This window comes from Pipra filicauda, unplaced genomic scaffold (genome assembly GCF_003945595.2).
Source record: "Pipra filicauda isolate LSUMZ 115617 unplaced genomic scaffold, ASM394559v2 scaffold96_size2947999_pilon, whole genome shotgun sequence".
Classification (NCBI taxonomy): domain Eukaryota; kingdom Metazoa; phylum Chordata; class Aves; order Passeriformes; family Pipridae; genus Pipra; species Pipra filicauda.
In genome coordinates this window covers 861,834-880,680 of record NW_024105164.1, presented here as the reverse complement: position 1 = coordinate 880,680, position 18,847 = coordinate 861,834, and the positions used below count along the sequence as shown (strand labels likewise).

Here is an 18,847-nt window from a genome sequence, read left to right as displayed (position 1 = left end):
TGTAGAATGGGCTGTTTCTGCTGCTGCAGATGGCAGTCAAGGTTAAGAGGTGTCTGGAGGCATGCTAGGAAGGAAAACTCACACAACTGTCTAGGCTAGAACAGGACATGACTTCTCCAGAGGTCTCTTGTATCTGTTGGGCAGGACTTTCTGGATAGGGACTAGGTATCTGATTCACAGATGACCTTCCAGAGGAAGTATGACCATCACCAGAATTTTAAATTATTTTAAAAAACAAAACTGGGTAGCTCGAGAAGAGTTATTTGAGACTGTCTTATTTTAGAGTTTCCACTAAAGGTCCTGTAGAGCCTCTGCCCTCCTTCAGAACCGGTCTAGGATTAGAAAACACTTGACATATGAACTGATATGTACTGTTCCTCTCCTGTTCGTCTTAACTGAGGGTACTGATCAAACCAAGCAGTAGGCACAGCACCTGGGATCTAGTCACAAATCTGCTGTGGTTTGACCTGCTGAATGCCAGGCACACATTCGTTCTCAGGTGTTTCAAAGATTTCTTCCAAAAGGAGAAAGCTTTTCACATTTCCTATCTTGGAACAAACTTCTGAAGAACTTAGAAAATAAAACTTGCTTTCCCCAAGAAATCAAGTATTTCTTGGATATGGCACATACTAGAAAACAGAGCAAGTTAAAAATGGCAGAGTTTCTTGCAGAACTTAATCTGCCCAAATGCAACACTGGTCCAAAATAGCAACACGAGTCTGTATTTCTGGCACAGAATCGAGCCTGAGAGTTTCCATTTGCTAGATATTATAGGTCATGTCAGCACTGGACACCTTCAGAATTATCTCCACCTACACACAATTAATCCTGTAAACTTACAGAGTTATCCACTGCCAATAGCACCTAGAGATCCAACCTTGCAACAGCATAAAGAATATCTGAGACATATCTCCCCCCTTCTAAGTTCATTTTTGCAGTCCAAGTAAAAGGGCATTCCCCTCCCCTCTTCCACTACTCCCTATGTCTCACATAACTCTCATAGCTGTCACATTTTTCCTTAAATGTGCTACTTGCCCACTGCTACACCTTGCAACTCTACACCTTCCTTTGGATTTCCAAACACACCTCCCTGTCTTCCCTCCTACTGCACTCAAACTGAATGAAGGACCCGTGCTTTCCCCCATGTATCTCTACTCCATTCCTGTAGATAGTTGCTCCAAGCTCCCAGTGTATATCAGGGTAGCTAGATAAGGGCTATCAAACTCATTCTTTGAAGATTTTCACAGATCACTCAACCAAAATCATAGGTCTAGATTTTTCAACAAATGTGCCAGACAAAAAGCATTGCTATTCCTTGGAAAAAATCTCTTTTGTGTCATACCAGTTATCCAGAATGGCTGGCTATCTGCAATACAGTTTCAGGTTCCTTCTTCATGACAAATGACAAAGATAGATGTCCCTGCACTCTGCTGAATTGCTTCCAAGTTTCACTTGGCTGCAACTCAGGATCTCTGTCAACATGCCACAGCCTGGCAAGATAGGATTGCTGGAAGGGGAATGTAGCCTCCAAATTGGTTATGTGTCCTAATGGCAAACCTCTCATCTCTGGCATTCAGATGCTGTTGCTCCTGTATACTCAGATCTTCTATATGAGCTGGGAAACAGGTGTTGTGCACTGGCTAACACTATGCTAGAATCAACTGCTCTTGGAAAACACAGGACCTGGAGAAGTCTGGAATAACATGCCATTGCCAGGGCAAAAAAAGATCTCAATGATCTTACATGGGGTTTTGCCTATTTTCACACCTTTCACCTCTTGCTTAGAAACTCTTCTTGGTTTTGCCACAGGTTTATTTACAGAAGCACGACCCAATAACTACGATGGAATTTTCCCTTTTTCAGGATGGCCTCACCCCTGTGTCTGTTTCATGATGAACAGGCTGTACTGTTGTTCCGCCTGATTGAATCTCAGAGCACTTCACAAATATGCATGGGGTCTTCTCTGGTATTGCATTAAAAAGGTACAAAAGCACACACTCTCTGGCCTGTTCTGTCATTTTCCTAACATCCTAGTTGGCAGGAGACAGAAAGCTAGAGACCCCAACTCTTCAAAGCTATTCATTTGCCTTATTCCAATTAGCTCTGAAAGATCGAGGTTCACCTAGCCATATGTGCTGCAGAAACACACCCATCACCCTGTTCACACCTGCTGGACATTCATTCTGCTAAAAAAACCCCAAAAACTGTTGAGGTTACAAAGCATCATTCTATTGTGAAAAACAGATCCTAGTGTGGTGAAGAGAGGAGGGAGGAAGAAATCTACAGCAGAGCTAAAACAGACAGAAAAAAACATTTGTTCTTTAAGGCTTCCAATATTCCAAATTAGAAAACAAGCATGTAGGTTTTCTTGCAACGAGCCATGAGATTTGACTCTGTTGGTAGTGGAATTCAACTGCATAAATGTAACACCCAGAATGCTCTGACACGTAAACACCAGTCTTGTCTCATGTCAGACTATCCTACCACCTAATATCTGAGACACTGTGATGTGACCTGGGCATTTGAGACAGCACAGAAGGAAACTTACAGGTCAGAGAGGTCCTATTTGCCTCATTGACCCTGTAATATTCCAGAGCTCTGCAGGATTGATTACTCAGGCTCAACCAATGGCCATCCAATGTTTTGCTCAATTACATGACATGTGCAAGCTGGTGGACAGAGACTTTGTTGTCCCAAGCAGAAAACACTCAGATGAACTGACAAACTGCTCAGCAGGATGTCAAGGGTGCATTGATAGCATCTTCTTTGGGTATGTGACTGGAAGGTTTGATTATCACCAACAGTCAGATGACAGAGAAGTATCTCCAGGGGGAAAAGCTGAGAACTAAGTCAAAAGCCCAAGGTCCGAGGGGCCTATAGTCCTTCTGCTTTTCACCAATGCTTCCTCCATCCACCTACAGCCAAAACCATGTCGAACAAGAATCCAGAGGCCCACTGTGAAAAGCTTAAATATTGATAATTAAAAAATAAAATAAAATAAAAAATCCATTCAATTCTTTCCTACTTTGATTGACCAGTGATCCAGCTGGGAGAAAGGAATCCAATTTTGAGATTCAATGAAACCTAAAATGTGATCAGATCCTTATCCTGCCCCAAAAGAGATTCTGAAAAACTCCTGAAGTCCCACAAACACTTACGCTTTAGTGTAGTTCAGAATGAAGTCAATTCCCTTTTCATTGTCAAACTGGATGTCACGAGGCAGTTCACTGTGAGAATGGGCATCGATGCTCAGGGGAAAGCCAGGATGCCACTCCTTCCAGCTGAGAAAACAGAAGAGGTTTGATCAACCATTTAACCTTACCAGCATGAGAGCTGTGTCTTTCCTTTACCTACTCTGCTTCTGTGACTCGTCCCTATAAAGGAAATTTTTGGCATACTCAGGCCAAAAATAGTGACTTACATCACATCAATACCTACCAGTACCCTCAGAATCCTCAAGCACTGCTTGGCCATCTACCTTCACAAAGCTTGAAGTAACTTATATCTGCGGTATTTCTAAACACTTGTCACCTTTGATTGAAACTGGCATTAGCTTCAAATGCATTGGGAGGGGAGGGGACAGAGAGACAGACAGGTGTCCAATGCACACTCATTCTTGGGGCTGCATTTTTGCAGAACTGAGATCCGGCAGCTAAAATACTCAGACAAGTATTTAGATTCCTTCAAAAGGCACTCTCCAGGAGACTCAGATATCCTTGATTCAATTCCTCAACCTCCTAATGATCATGGCACACATTCTCTGCTCCATTTTTATTTCAAAACAACAGAAAGTGAACTGTAAAGAATAGTGTTTCAGTGGTATTTCCAAATTGCCTGCCACACACAGACTGCATTGTGTGTTATCAGTTATGCATCTGAATTGTAAATAGCTATTTCCCTGAAATTACAAATGATTTTGCCTTCCTTCTTGCATACATAAATAAAATTTTGTGTCACACCTCTTTTCGAAACATATTTTTCTCTGCTCTATTTCCTGCAATTTGTAAGTAAGAGCCTTTCTTATTCAAATGATATCAACAACACATGGAGCAAGCCTCAATCCATCAATTCTGAATGGACCCTCTACCCTGATCCTTATTCTCATGATAAGGAGATGCAAGTGCAAGAAACTTTTGTTATTTTAACAGAGTACGTTTTTTGCACAAGGAAACGTCTAATGCCTTCTGGAGTTACTAGTTTATAAAAGACAGCATTTTCTCATTGTGACAATGATTAGGAAAAAATACCTATTACAGTATTAGGGTGGGTATCACAACTGTGTTCTGTTAGCACATTCCAGTCCACTCAAACAGGGACAGATTTTCCACTGCACCCTAATGCAGGAAACAACTATAAGTAGCTTGCTGCAGCAGCCAAAAAGCTCCAGTCAGAGCTGACATGTTCACATCATGTTCCAAAACTGGAGTACCGCTCATAACAGGCAAATGAAATATGCTTCCAAATCTTCCTTGAAAGCACAACTGTGTGCCAGAGGGCCCACAATTAGGCTGTATCACTGAATTTCCACTTAAGCCTTCCAGACAGCCTTATCTGAGATTCAAGTATCTTGTAATGTCCCTTGCACTAGGATGATCATCACTTAGAGTGAATTCCACCTAAGTAAAAACCAGATATGGCCAACATGGTAACTTATGCTTTCTCTTATCCAGGAGTTGAGTAATTAGAGCCATATGATAATCTGAACATACTCTCCCAAACTCTGAGCTGATGAGAACAGACCCTGGACCTTCTGGGGAGCAGCAGGAAACTCACCGGTACATTTTCTGACGGGACTCAAGCTCTTTGCGTCTGTGCTGCTTCAGAATCTGAGTCTTGTCATCTCGGGGGAGCTTTGCTGTGAAACAGGGAAAAGAGACAGGGTTATGAGGTTCCCCCACCACCACTGCCCAGGGGTTGAGAAGGACAGCAGAGTTTTCAAACCTTCAAACTTTTGATCTATACCTTTACAAAGTTTCTGTGGAAAGTGCTTTCATGATCCAATTTAGTACTTTGAGTAGAGACACAGGTCCTTAATAGAATCTGTGGAAGGAGATAAGCTCCTAAGTTGGTGCCTCCAAGGGGTAATTAGGTCAAGCTAGGAACATCTGTCTCAACTGTATATAAAACCTGGATTCCTAGTGTAGACACTCGCTGTATGTATCTAGTGTTAAATGGTCTGAAGAGGGTCATGGGAATTAATTTTACAGTTCAGTATCTAAGGGAATTTTCATCAATAAGAGAAACCACAATATTGTTCCAGCTCATCTTCTCTGCTAAAAGACCTCTCCAGGAAACATCACTGAGCCTCCCTCCTGAGAGACAGCTGTGCTCTCCCCATCAGCGTGGGGCAATAATCCTATCTTCCTGTCATGAGAACAGAAAGAAAAAACAAAGAGGCTTTATTTCCAGATATTTTGCTCTTCTGACCATGAATTCAACATACCACTGAATAACACAGAGACTTCCTTAGTGATCAGAGAAAGGGCAAGCTATGAGACTCACTTTGCATACACAAATGAGAGGGCAGATAAAACCAGCAGGAGTTTCATGACAATAGTGGTTTGGGGCTGGAAATATCAGAGATAACACAGCTGATAACATATATGGCTAATGGTTTCCAGCTGATAGTGTTTAAGTTACCAAGAAGGTTTCACTTGCTCTTGTCCTTAACCTCACCATACTCTGAAAGCCAAGCAAAGCTGTCTTCCATGGAAGTGTTACAGTTGTTATAAACCAAATTATGAAAAATTGGAAGTCCTTCTGGAGACCAAAAATAAACAGATACATAGTTGTAATTATAGGACAAAAGGCTTCAAATACAAAATTCCTCAGCCAGGAGTAGCCAAAAACTTAAGGGCAAGATAAACATTTATTTTCTACTACCTCATAACTTGTTTCAGCTGTTTTCAAGCACTCACGTTGCAGACCACCACATCAGCCAACCTACCCCAGGTAGCACAGAGGGGAACAAGCAAACATAAATATCTGCCCCAACCCTGACCACAGCAAGTAGGTAGTCAGAGACAGTTAAAATGCTTTCCTCAGTTGGTCACCAGTACTTGCAGCAGTCATATCCATCACTCTGCCTTGTCCTGGACTTGACAGCATGCAAAGAGGAGTGAAAAATAAGCTGCTGTTTCAAGTCAGTCCTTGCATCTGCTGACCAGTCTACTTTGGGATTTTATTTCACTCTTATGTAAACAAGACAATTCACAGGCAATTAATCATGGGCCTCTTGGGACCTTAGCATGAAACAACCACAGAACACTAATTCTAATTAGATCAAAAGGGCTTCAGCAATAGGTATGTGGAGCAGACAAAAATTTGGCATTAGGATCAGTCCTCAAATTCAAGACCAGTGTAACAAGCTAGCATAAGGATTCTTCCTTGTATGTGCTTCCCGAAATATCCAACCCAACTGCCAGTGCCTACACCAACAAGCTGCTCAGGAAGTATTCCTAATCAGTAGGGAACGTCCATTCTCTAGGATGCAGCAGGGGACTGGAAGTGCCTCTCCATATGAGAGAGACGATCAGGAGGTACATGGAAAAAGGGGAAGGAGAGAGAGAAGAATTCCAGATGTTCTGCAGGAAACCTGGTTTCTTATGGTTCTCACCTCTTCCATCTCGAAGGACAACCTCCTTTTCATCTGTAATCCAACGGTAACATGGGAACTCCAAATAGTCACCCACTGGTGTTTTAACAGTGACATACTTAAGGTACCAGTCATCCTGGTACCAGTACTTTCGTTTCTCAATTTTTATTAGTTGAATTTCTCCAAGGTCTTCTTCCACAGTCACATCATAGGAGTCAACCTGCAGAGCAGAATACAGTCAGTGATCTACTGCACAAGCAGGAAGCATCACCAGCATTACACAGGCACACCTGGTCCTTCCAGGTTCTGGTGGGTGAAAAAAGGAAGACCTACTATGTGGTTATCACTCAACTCGTACATAATCAAACATAGCTGAAACTACTGATTGCAAGATGTCTTGACCATCCTTTGATCTAGCAGCTGGAATGCTGTACGTACTCAAGAACAGGAATGATGTGGAAGAGTGGACACAAACAAGAGATAAGGATCACCAGTTGGACTTTAAGTATACCAGTTAGACTTTAAGTATTTAGACTATGTAGAGAAACAAAACTATAAATCTATCTTTTGATAATGATTAAAACACACATGTGGTATATAATCTGTACTCTGTGCATTAATAAACTGATTCAGCATCGAGTTTGCTGTCTCCGAGTCATACGCTGCGACACTATTATTAGACTGCAATGCAACAGAAAGATGAATAAAAGAACAAACAAGAACAGGCAAAACATTCCAGAAACAGAGAAACATTTTTGTATGCAACCGAAAAATGGTATTACTCCTTGAAATGTTTGCAAGTCTGGGAAAAATATGCAGGCCATGAAACCATCCACTGTTCTCTCTTGGCAACAGCTGAAAGAGGTACTGCTAGAGCACATCTACTCATGCAATTGGAGTGGAAAGATGATAATGGGATTAAAACATAGGACAAGGAATCTAAAGACTTTTGTATGTTAGTTATATGTACTTCAGACTAAGAACAGTATCCAGATCACCTAGATCCCCTTTGTCTTTTGCTTCCTATCCTTCTTCAGTTCTCCATATTTAAAATGAGGACAATGGTACATTTTGGTTTTGTACAGCTAAGATTTGAACAATGATATGTTTTATGTTTGTATGGCTCAGAAGTACAAGGGAATTTAAGTAGCTAACTGAAAACAAGGGTCACAAGAACCCCATCTAGCTCTGGATGCGCTTCATCTTTCACATAAAACAAGCCAGCGTGTGGAAATGTGGTGTAGCTCATTCTGGAGAGGCCTGACTCCTGCAACACAGCGGGACCTCAGCCCAGAGCTGCACAGTAGCTAGTCTGTTTAGCCCTTTTCCATGCTAAGGGTCTGGTCACAGTCTTAGCTGGTACTGAAAACTATGGGGACCACCCACACCTGCTTCTTCAAAGGACTTCTCCCATGCCTGCTCCTGATCAGGGACAGGTCCATGAAATCTTGAGTTAGTTGTCTTTCAGTGATCCAGGAGAGAAGCAGACCAGTCCCAGTGCTGCCCCTACACCAAGCTTTGCTGAGGTTTGGGGGCTGCAGCTCTGAAGCTCGTCAGGCTGAGGAAGTGAGTGCATACCACACTCTCCCTTTCTTGATGATGGCTCCAGCAGGGCTACAGAAGAAGTGGAAGCTACATGGTCAGGATATGATGCTGCACTTCTTCCCCACACTGAGCACTCCCGCCCAGCACAACAGCTGTTATGAATGCTGACCTAAGGGCCTTGCTAAATTGCCTGACATATTTAGGACAGTGAATACAGAGACTACAGAATTGTTAGGGTTGGAAGAGATCTCCAGAGATCATCTAGTCCAACCCTCCTGCCAAGGCAGGGTCACCTAGAGCAGGTTACACAGGAACATATCTCTTACGAATGATAGTTCTGGTGTCATCTGAACTACTGGGCATTACCAGCACAGGAATAAATAAGTAATTGTTTCAAATATGACTGGTAAGACACCATGTGGTGCTAGGCAATTCAGGGGAACGGGAATCGATTCGCACTCTCCAGAAGTCTGAACAGCTCAGGATATATGGGAGCAGCCAAGTGCTCATCTTAACAAAGCTGAATTGGGTACAGCAATCATGGGAGCAGCAGTCAAAGACTACCTTGCTCAAGTGACCCTCCTAAGCTTCATGTGGTTACAATTAGAGACTTCTTTCCTTGTGGTCTGAGCTATATTCTCCCCACCATATTAAAGCAAAAGACATTGAACTCTTTCTTTTAAAAAGGAAGCCCATCGTGTCTTAAATAAAATTTTGCAGTTTATGTCAATAGCACACCCAGACACATCAGGCGGTAACAAACTGCCTCACAAACAGTACAGCAGTCCTTGGCAAGCTTGGGATGACAGCATCTGTCTGCCAGGATGTGAGCTGAGAGATGAAAATCAGAGAGTAGAGATCCCAAGCAACACATTATAATAATGCTTATCACTTTTCCTTGCATCTCCATAGCAGAAAAGCTACAGTTCTTTCTTTAAAGCAAATAAATAGAGTATTTTTAAATATTTTTTTAAAAAGTTTATGCTGCAGGCTCTTCAACCCTGCCATCCCATGCTGGAACAGCTAAAAAGATAATGTACAAAGATAAATTAATTCCCTTGATGATTCATGATTCTGAACCAGTGGTGGAGACTGAAAAATGTTGAGTGGCTTTTCTCAGAAATCACATTCATTGTGCCTTAACACAGAACTATCACTGTCAGTGACTGCAGGAAATACCCCTGTACTCCTGGCTAAGTAAATGGAGATTCCTTCCTCTCACAATGCCACTTTGAAACACCACACCTCTCATCTTTGCCTTTCAGCCCACACCCAATATTCTCAGCTTCACACTTGTGAACTGGCACAAAAAATTCTGGATGATGGCTGAAAAACACAGAGAGCATGCTCAGACTGATTCCCATTCTTCAATCTTCTTTCCAGAAACAGGCAGCACTTGAACCATTTCTATTCCATATTCATTTCCCTGCAACTCCTGGTCTTCTCAATAAAAACTGTCAATAAACTCTTTACCAGGCTCAGGTTTCGCACTTAGTCAGTACTTCTGCAATTCTGTACATCTTTCCAGGACCAGATGGCACTTTGCAGAAGAGTCCCTCGTCACAGGCTGTCATACCATGTTATCTCAACGTCAGTCACTTCCTGCTTGCGCACCTCTTTCTGCAATTACAACAAAAAATGAATTTTCTCCTTCCATTTTATCATGCTCTTGTTGCATTTGGCAGTCAGAAGCTGGAAGCCTTGCAGAGACACAGTCCAAACAAATCCACAAACACATGTGAATTATTACCCATTTGTGTTCATCGTTTTAAAGGGAATTCAAACATCTAAAGGCTAATGCAATAACATACAGAAGCAAGTGATAAACTGCATCTGAATGAGATTTGCTTTTTATTCAGCTACTTGAGATTTTTATGCTCCGTCTTCTCACTCATTTCCAATTCTAGGGCTAATTGTATAAAGAGGAAGAATAAGGTGATCAAAACCAGTGTCTGGTTAGAGAAAATATAGTGCAGTATTTTTAGCTCAAATCCATACAAAACCCCATTGCTGCCAGGTGATTAGCATGGCACAGAAAGCCTGAAGTTAGTCTTATTTTCTCATTAACTCCTTCTTGCCCAAGATATCTTTCATTATTTTAAATTCATCTCCTTTAAAGGTTCAGCTAAAGATTTCATTTTTTAAAATCCACATTTACAGATATATATTTCTAGATTTCTTATAATGTCATACTTATATGTACGTACACGTAAGATTTAAATTAAAGAGCAATGGGAATCAAATCCAAAGAGTTGATGGAAACGTCCCACTGACAGCTAATCTTCAGAAGAAACTCATTCCTCTGATAACAATCTACTTGCCAATATTACAAGGGCCTCGAAATAGTTACTGTTGATGTAATGTAAAAAGGGCATGCAATTAACCTAAATGCTCCTGAAGGGTTTTAGTCTTTTTATGACCAACACAATTCCAATTTTAACGGCACTTCTGAAAGGCAGGGCTCCCTCCTGGTATCTCACACAGCTTCTGCTCCTCCAAGCCAGCAATGCCACAGGCTCACCTGAGATGACAATTTTGCTAATGCAGCAAAGGTGTGTCAGGTTAGAGACAGCATACAAAGTCCAGGTAAGAACTGACAGTTGGTTGCTCAAGGTTTCTATGACATTTGTTGCATTTGTTGTACGAGGTCTCTTGTTAAAACACCAAGATGACTGCACAGTGAGCCAGAGATGCTACGAGTTTTTATACAGTTTGAATTCAGAGTGAGAGAACAGAATTAATTAAGGTTATGAAGACTATTGGACTGTCTAACCTCCTGTAGCATCCTGTTCAAGCAATTTAATCTCATACAAAACCTAAATTCTCCTTTTGAGATGAAATTCCTACTGACTACCATTATATTGGAAAAAGGACGGCACAGACATCCCCTCTTTCTATAAGCAAAAACTTTTAAGTGGAAGGAACTGTATTTCTCTTCTGGAAATACTTGTGAGTGTATTTCTTAAAACAAAAGCAAAAAGCAGATGAAGGGGAACAGGAAGAAAGGAGAGACCTGAGTAACACCATAACACTTGCTTTGAAATTACTCATCACCAAAGAAATTTACTCAAAAGACACAGTAAAGAAAAGCAGCCATGACTTTCAACTGCATCCAGTACTTGAAGTAAGTCAGACAAAAACTACAACTGAGCTAATCTTGTGCAAATCCCTTCAGGTTTTTCCACATACTTTTCCCTCAATCAACATTTGGCATGCAAATCTCCTACTCAGAACTGACCCAAGCCCACCCTCATCATATCTAGTAATATACACAATTTGCAATAATTCAAATGAAGACATTACCAGGACAATGGAACTACAGAGCCTGGCCCCACATTTAGAAAAAAACTTGGAAAGCAGACAAAGCCTTACAAAATAATATGGCACAATTCAAGTCATCTGTTAAAAAGTGCATTTGGCTTTGCAAATGTATTAACAAGTGAATCTCTTGGCAGAAGAGAAAATTATAGAGATGTTGTTGAAAGAAGCTCTAAAGGCGGAACTGTGAAAACAGTGGCTACATTTTGCAAACCAACAAACCTCAAAGTCTTCTGGCCTGCTTCAGGTTTTTGTTTGTTTGGTTTTTTTGTTGTTTTTGGTTTTTTTGGGTTTGGGGGTTTTTTGTGTGATTTTTGGGGGGGGTTTGGGGGGTGGGTTTGTTTGGTTGGTTGGTTGGTTTTGTTGTTTTTGGTTTGGTTTTTTTTTTGTTTTCTTTTTGGTTCCGTATTGGTATTTTTCTTTTCTTTCCTTTTTTTCTTGCACAACATATTAGTAAGACTCAGAGTGTTCTGTGCACAATGTAACCTGAACAGGTGCCTGGAGAAACACATTGCACTCCCCAAGAAAACATCTTCAAACTCAAAACTTAGCACATCGTACTGCAAGTGTTCCATGAGCCAGACACTTTATGGAACACAGAGTTACTCTCATTGTCCACCAAAAATATGTGTTGAAAAAAACGACTGCATATTTGCTGCTACTAAGACCCCCAAACCTCTGTTCATTGCTCCCTCACCCAGCAGGATGTACCTCTGCTCCTACTGGACCTGGTCCCACTGCAGCTGAAGAACTGCTGGTGGACATATACTGAATGCTCACACCATGTCATTTCCTAGTCCAGACAGATGCTCAGAGTACTACCAGGCTCTTCATCACAGCCATGTCTCAAAGACAGTGAAACCCTCTTTTGTAGCCCAGGAATAAGAGCAAACTGAAACCCTGGTGGTTGTCTCCTCAGCCAGGCAGGGCTCAGCCCTCTTGGGAGAGCACACTAACCCTATGTTAGCAGGACAGTCTGAGGTCTCCTTCAACCTCTCTTGCTAATGTTGTTCAGCTTTGCTTAAAGTATATGACTATTCACCAGATAAGAGAGAAAGAACGACTGGATGTTCATATGGGAGATTCAGGTAACAAGGGTCTAAACTAATGACTGTTTATCATGAAAGAAAATTAACTTTAATAGCAGCAGTTGGTAAATATCTAGGGACCATAGCTACACATGCCATCAACACCTACTCAAAATGCTGACTTCTGGTAACCACATCTGCAATGTCTAACATAGAAGAGACCAGGTACTTAGGCTGTGAACTCCATGGTTGAAAAAAACATACCTAAAGCAAAGCAGCACCACGACAGCTAAGACTCACTTGCACATGCAGAGGTAGGTCTCACTTCCAAAGTGACTTATGAATACTTCTTTAAAACTTTCAAAGTTGCTTAAATGTCACCAGATCTTCTGGAAACTGTGAATTAGGTTTCCAAATGAAATACACATTTTGGGAGGGGGAAAAAAGGCTTGAGTCTGTTATTTCCACAGTGGACAATAGGCAAATAAATGCCATTCTAAACCAGTGCTTACAGCATAAGCAATTACATATGGATAGTCCTAATACTGTGATAAGACCACAGAGAGGACAGGGCACAACACATATCAGAAATCTAGGTTAGGAAGAAGAGCAAAGCTGATAGCCCAGTCACAATTTCATTCTCACATTTACACATTCAAGCTGGTTTTCAACTTTCACTGAGTTGCCCTACACATTTCCCTTGGCAGGCATTGTAACTCGCACTGGAAGTTCTTACCTCTTTAATTTCTTGGAGGTAGTAGGGTTCTGACTACTAGTAAATATGGATTCTAAACACCTATCAAGAGGAAGCACCCACATTTTTTTAAGTATTTGTAAAGAAAGTACGAGGAGATCTGAAAGCCCATTGTAAGCAAGGACCAAAGGGCCGTATCTTTCCCTACGACTGAATGACCACAGCCAGGGCTACCACCTAGGGCAGGGATGCGGATGACGGGCGGCATCTCAGTCCCGGTGTCCCACTTCAGAGCACCGGCACGCGGGGACAAGAGTTTAAAGAAAGCCCAGCCCTGCTCGGGTCCGGCCCGAGGCACCTCGGGGGGACAAACGCGTTGTCTCGTCCGCGGGGCAGCCCCCGGGGAAGGGACTCACCGCGCCGCGCTCGAAGTCGTTGTAGAAGGGCTTGTCCAGGAGGTGCCTCTCGCTGCAGCCCGACGTGCCCTGCAGGGTCAGGTACACGTAGTCGTCCGTGCCCGCGAACCACTGGCTGCCCGTGGCCACCGTGACCGTGTAGGACGGCATGGTCCCCCCGGCTCGGCTCGGCTCTGCAGGGCCCCACCGACCCGACCGGCGCTGCTGAGCCGCGCTCCTGCCTCAGCCCCGACCCTGCCCAGCGCCGCCGCCTCCTCCGCCACCGCACGGCGCGGCTCGGGCTGCCCGCCCCTTCCCCAGCGCCCGGCACACCTCCCCGTCCTGCTCAGCCCTCTCGGCACCCCCGGCACCCCATCACACCTCCCCGTCCCTGCATAGCCCTCCTGGTACACCTCCCCATCTCTGCTCAGCCCTCCCGGCACCCCTCCCCATCCCTGTAGAGCCCTGCCGGCAGTCCGCCCCGGCACTCCCGGGCAGCCTGTGCTGCACTGTGCCCCTGCCCCGGCACTCCCGGGCAGCCTGTGCTGCACTGTGCCCCTGCCCCGGCATAGCTGCCCCGCACCCTGCACTGTGCCCCAGTGCTGGTACAGCTGCCCCGTATCGTGCACTCCAGCCCTGCCCCTCACCCTGCACTCAGCCCTCTCAGTGCACTTGTCCTCCCACTGTGCACCAGCTCCGTGCCAACAGGCTTCACACAGCTCTCCAAGCTGTACTTTTAAAAACCTTCCACAATCGCACAATCCAACACAGCGTCCATAGCTCTGCAGCACAGTGCTCAGCACAGCAGTCCTGCTCCTGCCAGGCACAGCTGTGTGCAGTCCTGCACAGCTCACCTTCGCACAGCTCAGTGTGCCTCACCACCTCTACATGTACAGCATTTCATCTCAAACTGCTCTGCACTCTGTAACCTCACCTCTGAACCACTCCAGTTTGCAGGCATACCTGCTCTTCTACGTGCTTCTTACACGCATACTACACTGACCCAACACACTGCACGGATCTACCCCCACAAGCACATTGTATACTTCCCACTCTCTTCATCATCCAAAGTTATTCACTCTGTCATAGAATCTTTAAGGTTGGAAATGACCTTTAAAATCACCAAGTCCAACCAAGTTCACCATTAAACCATGTCTGTAAGTGCCATATCCACATTTTTTTTTGATGGGATGGTGACTCACACCATACTGCACCCTCATTATATACACTAAATCTGCAAATCTGTGTACAACTAACCCTTTCCTTAGGGCTAGACATCCATATGTTCCAATGCTTTATTTTCTGTATTCCTCTAAGCTTCTCAGACACCCTGTTGTCTTTGCACTACTGTATGAACACCCACTGCCAGCATATCTACACATCAAAACTGTACATACGCAACCATACACAACATACACTCTCCATTTCCACACAGCCCTCTAAAAATCCCACAATTTCACAGTCCCACCCTGAATACAACAAGCACCTGCTATAATTAAGATGCTGTCATTAGGAACAGAAGAGCTCTCTCTGCTCCTTCCAAACTCCAACTTACCCCAGAGAAATAAACCCATAGCAGTGACACTGCACACTTGGCACTTTGACTCCAAGACTACTAATACTGTTGTCTTGTATTTTCATCAAGTAAACAAATATCACATGCTGTCACCCCTGTTACCTCATTGATAATCTTCCTTCATGCTGCTGCCAGCAGCAGCTGCATGATACCGTGCTAAGAGGAGCCAGGCTGAGGCTTTTGCAGATTGCAGTGACCTTCCACCATTGCTCTGTGATCAAACCAAGCTCCTCATTTCCTTGCTGTCAGGCACTTTGCCTACCTGGTCTCTGGGCTCTTGTGAATTTCTAGTGGTAGATATGCAGAACAACCTAAATTAAAACCACCTCAGAAGTGCCTTACTCGTGGTACTTTTAGACCTGAGGTGCTGTGCTGGATTAATTAGTGTATGAGAGTAACTAGTCAAATCATACTTTGTTAGCACTTTCAGTATGAGGCCCTCTGCCCAGAGGGGAGACTATGTGGGTATTATGAGCCACCAACCTTCAAATACAGAGGAAACAAGCAATAACAACAGTTGGAAGTTATTGCTGCCTGTGCCCACTTGTGTTTCTGGCAAATCCAGCTGCAAAGTGCTTTGTGCCTCACGAGCATGGCTGCTGTGTCTTGGACTGCTAAGCAACACTGCAAAATATGCTTATGGATTCTTTGCTTCAGCTTCTAAAACTGCAGCTACCCAAGATGTGTTGTGGCCTGTCTTACTTATGTTGTAAGTTACTTACATGTAGTGGCTACACAGCAGTGGGGACAGCCTGTGCTGCTCTTGAAAGGATCCTGTTCTTCTTTCACAGAAGCACAATGATACTGGCTATGCTCACCCAGACAGGTCAGAGAAGGTCTCCTACATCTTTTCTGGTCAAGTAGAAACTCAACCATTTGCTATATTGTGACTTAGATTTCAAGGCTCTCCCACATTCAGGACATGCATTTACATATAGACATAGAAAAAAGTCAAAACTACTCAGCATTAATTTCTAGTCTACTGCTACTTTTTAAAGAACACCTAGAAGTGCAAAATTGCCAACTGTCACATGGTACACCTGAGGTAGCTGCAGAATCCCAGCCCAGATATCTGGCTTCTCCTGAGATTTAAGCAAGGGATCCTTGCTGCTGAACTGCAATCCTTTCCATGGACAATGTTACCACATACAAGTGCACCATAAACTCATTAAGAGCTTCCTCGTTTTCATCTTTCCTTTACATAAGATTTCAAAAAACTCTCACATCAGTTTCATTTTTGCACAAGTTCTGTTAGCCCTAAAATTCCTAAATTTAGGTTCACAGCCTTCATTGAAAGATATGTCTGAAACCCTTTTAGCATGCCAAATGCTTCAGAAACAGATTTGTCAGACACAAGGCTACCTTCTGGGCACCTTCATTTTCACTGCAAATATGGAGCAAAGTGGTGTTCAAACCTTGATAGGTGGGTTTCCACATTTCATTTCAGCTCTGTTGCAGCATTTGAACCGAAGTTCCATTTCCCTGAGTCATGAGTTCTGTTTTCATGCAGTTTGGGTCTCTTCTGTACAAAGATATGACTGGGAGTCTCCCTATAGTGTTATAACTCCTCTTACAAACTCATTAAAAAATACTAGATGAACTCAGTCCTGTATATGAAATTTGTAGGAATTCATTTGTTACCTCTCGCCAGCCTTTTCACAGCTATGTCTCTTTTTAGTCTTGCTTTTACCTCTTGCTTTTACCACGAGGTCCACCTTCAAAAGTGCATTGACATTTACTTTTGGTACATTTTCTAATGCTTCATGAAAATCCTGTCAGACGAAATGGCAGGATATGCAAAAACCAAACCCAACCATTTTATCCAGCGAGTACATTACTTCACCACTGAGGATACCCACACTCTGTGAGACTCCGGCACTGTTCTCTTCCTTGTTATATCTGATGGCTGCTTGATGTCCAACAAGGAAACCACTCTTGGAAATGGTAGTTGGATCCCATAGCTGGATTTGAGGCACGTGTCCTAAAGATTAATCTACGGGATCAGACACAGACTTGCATTGCAGGGCTTCCCCTACTCTCCCAACATCACCCCGGATCCCTCTTGGCACAGTGGCTGAGATGCAGGGAGAAGATCGTGCCGCACCCTGCACATGTCACATCTCCAAGGGACGGAGAGGGGGCGCTTGAACTGCTGAGCCAAGGCGGATCCTGACCCCGGGTTTCCAGATTCCTTTTTGACACTACCAACCCACTTCAGGCCTCTGACCATCCTCACCACTTCTGGCTGTTCTTCCAGTTGGTGCATTTTAAAGCATACTGTGGAGCCTCTTGGTGAGGGCACAGAACCCAGGGGTCTTCCTAGCCAAGGTTCCAGCCCACACCCCGCTCCGGACACTGAGGACACGAGCCTGGGCACGGGCCAGGGGCTCGGTCACCACTGTCACCTCTGGGGGCTTCGGGCCAGCGCGGGAGTGACCCGGTAGCTGCAGTTCCCTCTTACCCTCATCCAGCTCAAAACCCCGTCGCGCCGGAGCCTGCACAGGGTCTGTGAGTGCCGTGCCAGGACACTCCGGTCCCGCAGCGCGGGAGGAAAACATCCAGAAACAGGGAACGCGGGCGTGGCTGCGCGGCTCTGCCATGGGGACGGGGATGATCTTAGAGGTAGAGTGCAAAGTTACCGCCTTTGCCAGTGCGAGAGTAGAATAAAAATAGATACATTTTTACTGTTTTAAGCTGGGGCTGCTGTTGTTGGGGGGCGGTAGCACCTGCTCTGCCAGCGTGAGCAGAGGCGAAGGCGTCAGAGCAATCGCTCTGTCATGGCCCTCGGTCCCTGCGGCGGACCGGGCAGTGCCCGTGTGTGCGGCTGCACAGCGGCAGCGCCGGCCCCGGGCACCCGCTCGCACGACCCGACAGCCCCGCCCGTCATCAGCCCGGGACCGGCACCCAACCCCGGCTTACTCCTCCCCAGGTCCCTTTCCTGGGGAGGCAGGAACCGTTCCTACATCACACTGTGCACTCCAGCCCCCATGCATCTCACCCACCTCGCTCCTCTCGTGAAGATGGTTTCACTAGGCAGCGGTGGGATCTGTGCGCTCACATACAGGGAGTAAGGAAACCGGGCTCTGAAAACATGAGTAGCTGCTATTCCTGATCTGGTCGAGTGTTGGGGGGATGGCTAGGACAGCTCTCTGCCAGGGGCAACACTTACTCTGCCATGGATTTTGCTGCTTGTTACTCACAGCTCCCCTTCACCTGAGCATCCCTCAGACTGGAAACTCACAGCAATAGCCAGCTGCTTTTTTATTTTTGTGCAATGCCAGTGAAAAGCAAAGTTGTTTTGTGAAGATGTCACATATCTTACAGCCCTCCTGAGGCTGCAGGCATTTTGGGTGGGCAGATGGCCCTCCTGAAATATGCTAATATGGAAGCAGGGAGGAATGATACAACATAGTAATTAACAAATGACAGAGGGGAGCAGCAGAGCCTACAGAAATTTCCAATCTACATAAATAATCTAAGGGGCATGGGGTAATAGATGAGAACACATGGGTGCTAATTGCATATTGCTCCACCAGAACGGGGACAAAAACCCCTCAATGTTCATAGAATTGCCTCTGTCCCATCTCAGTGTCCAGAAATGTACTTAGAGCGTCCTTGCTCTGCCATCCAGGCAGCGGCAATTCTGACATCAGCTGAATCTCTCACAGGGTTTCACATGGTTATATAAACACTTAC

At 44.4% G+C, this 18,847-nt stretch overlaps 1 protein-coding gene across 1 annotated transcript in view; it reads right to left on the bottom strand.

The window, feature by feature from the left end:
- ALOX5 (arachidonate 5-lipoxygenase) overlaps positions 1 to 13,801 on the bottom strand; it is a 30,678-nt gene extending 16,877 nt beyond the window's left edge. Inside the window, exons 1-4 of the mRNA XM_027720671.2 lie at positions 13,597 to 13,801; positions 6,617 to 6,815; positions 4,774 to 4,855; positions 3,159 to 3,281 (exon numbers count right to left, since the gene is read on the bottom strand). Of these exons, the coding sequence (XP_027576472.1) occupies positions 3,159 to 3,281; positions 4,774 to 4,855; positions 6,617 to 6,815; positions 13,597 to 13,746 (554 nt within the window). The 5' untranslated portion in view covers positions 13,747 to 13,801. The remainder of the gene's footprint in view (positions 1 to 3,158; positions 3,282 to 4,773; positions 4,856 to 6,616; positions 6,816 to 13,596) is intronic.
- Between the last annotated feature and the right edge of the window lie 5,046 nt (positions 13,802 to 18,847).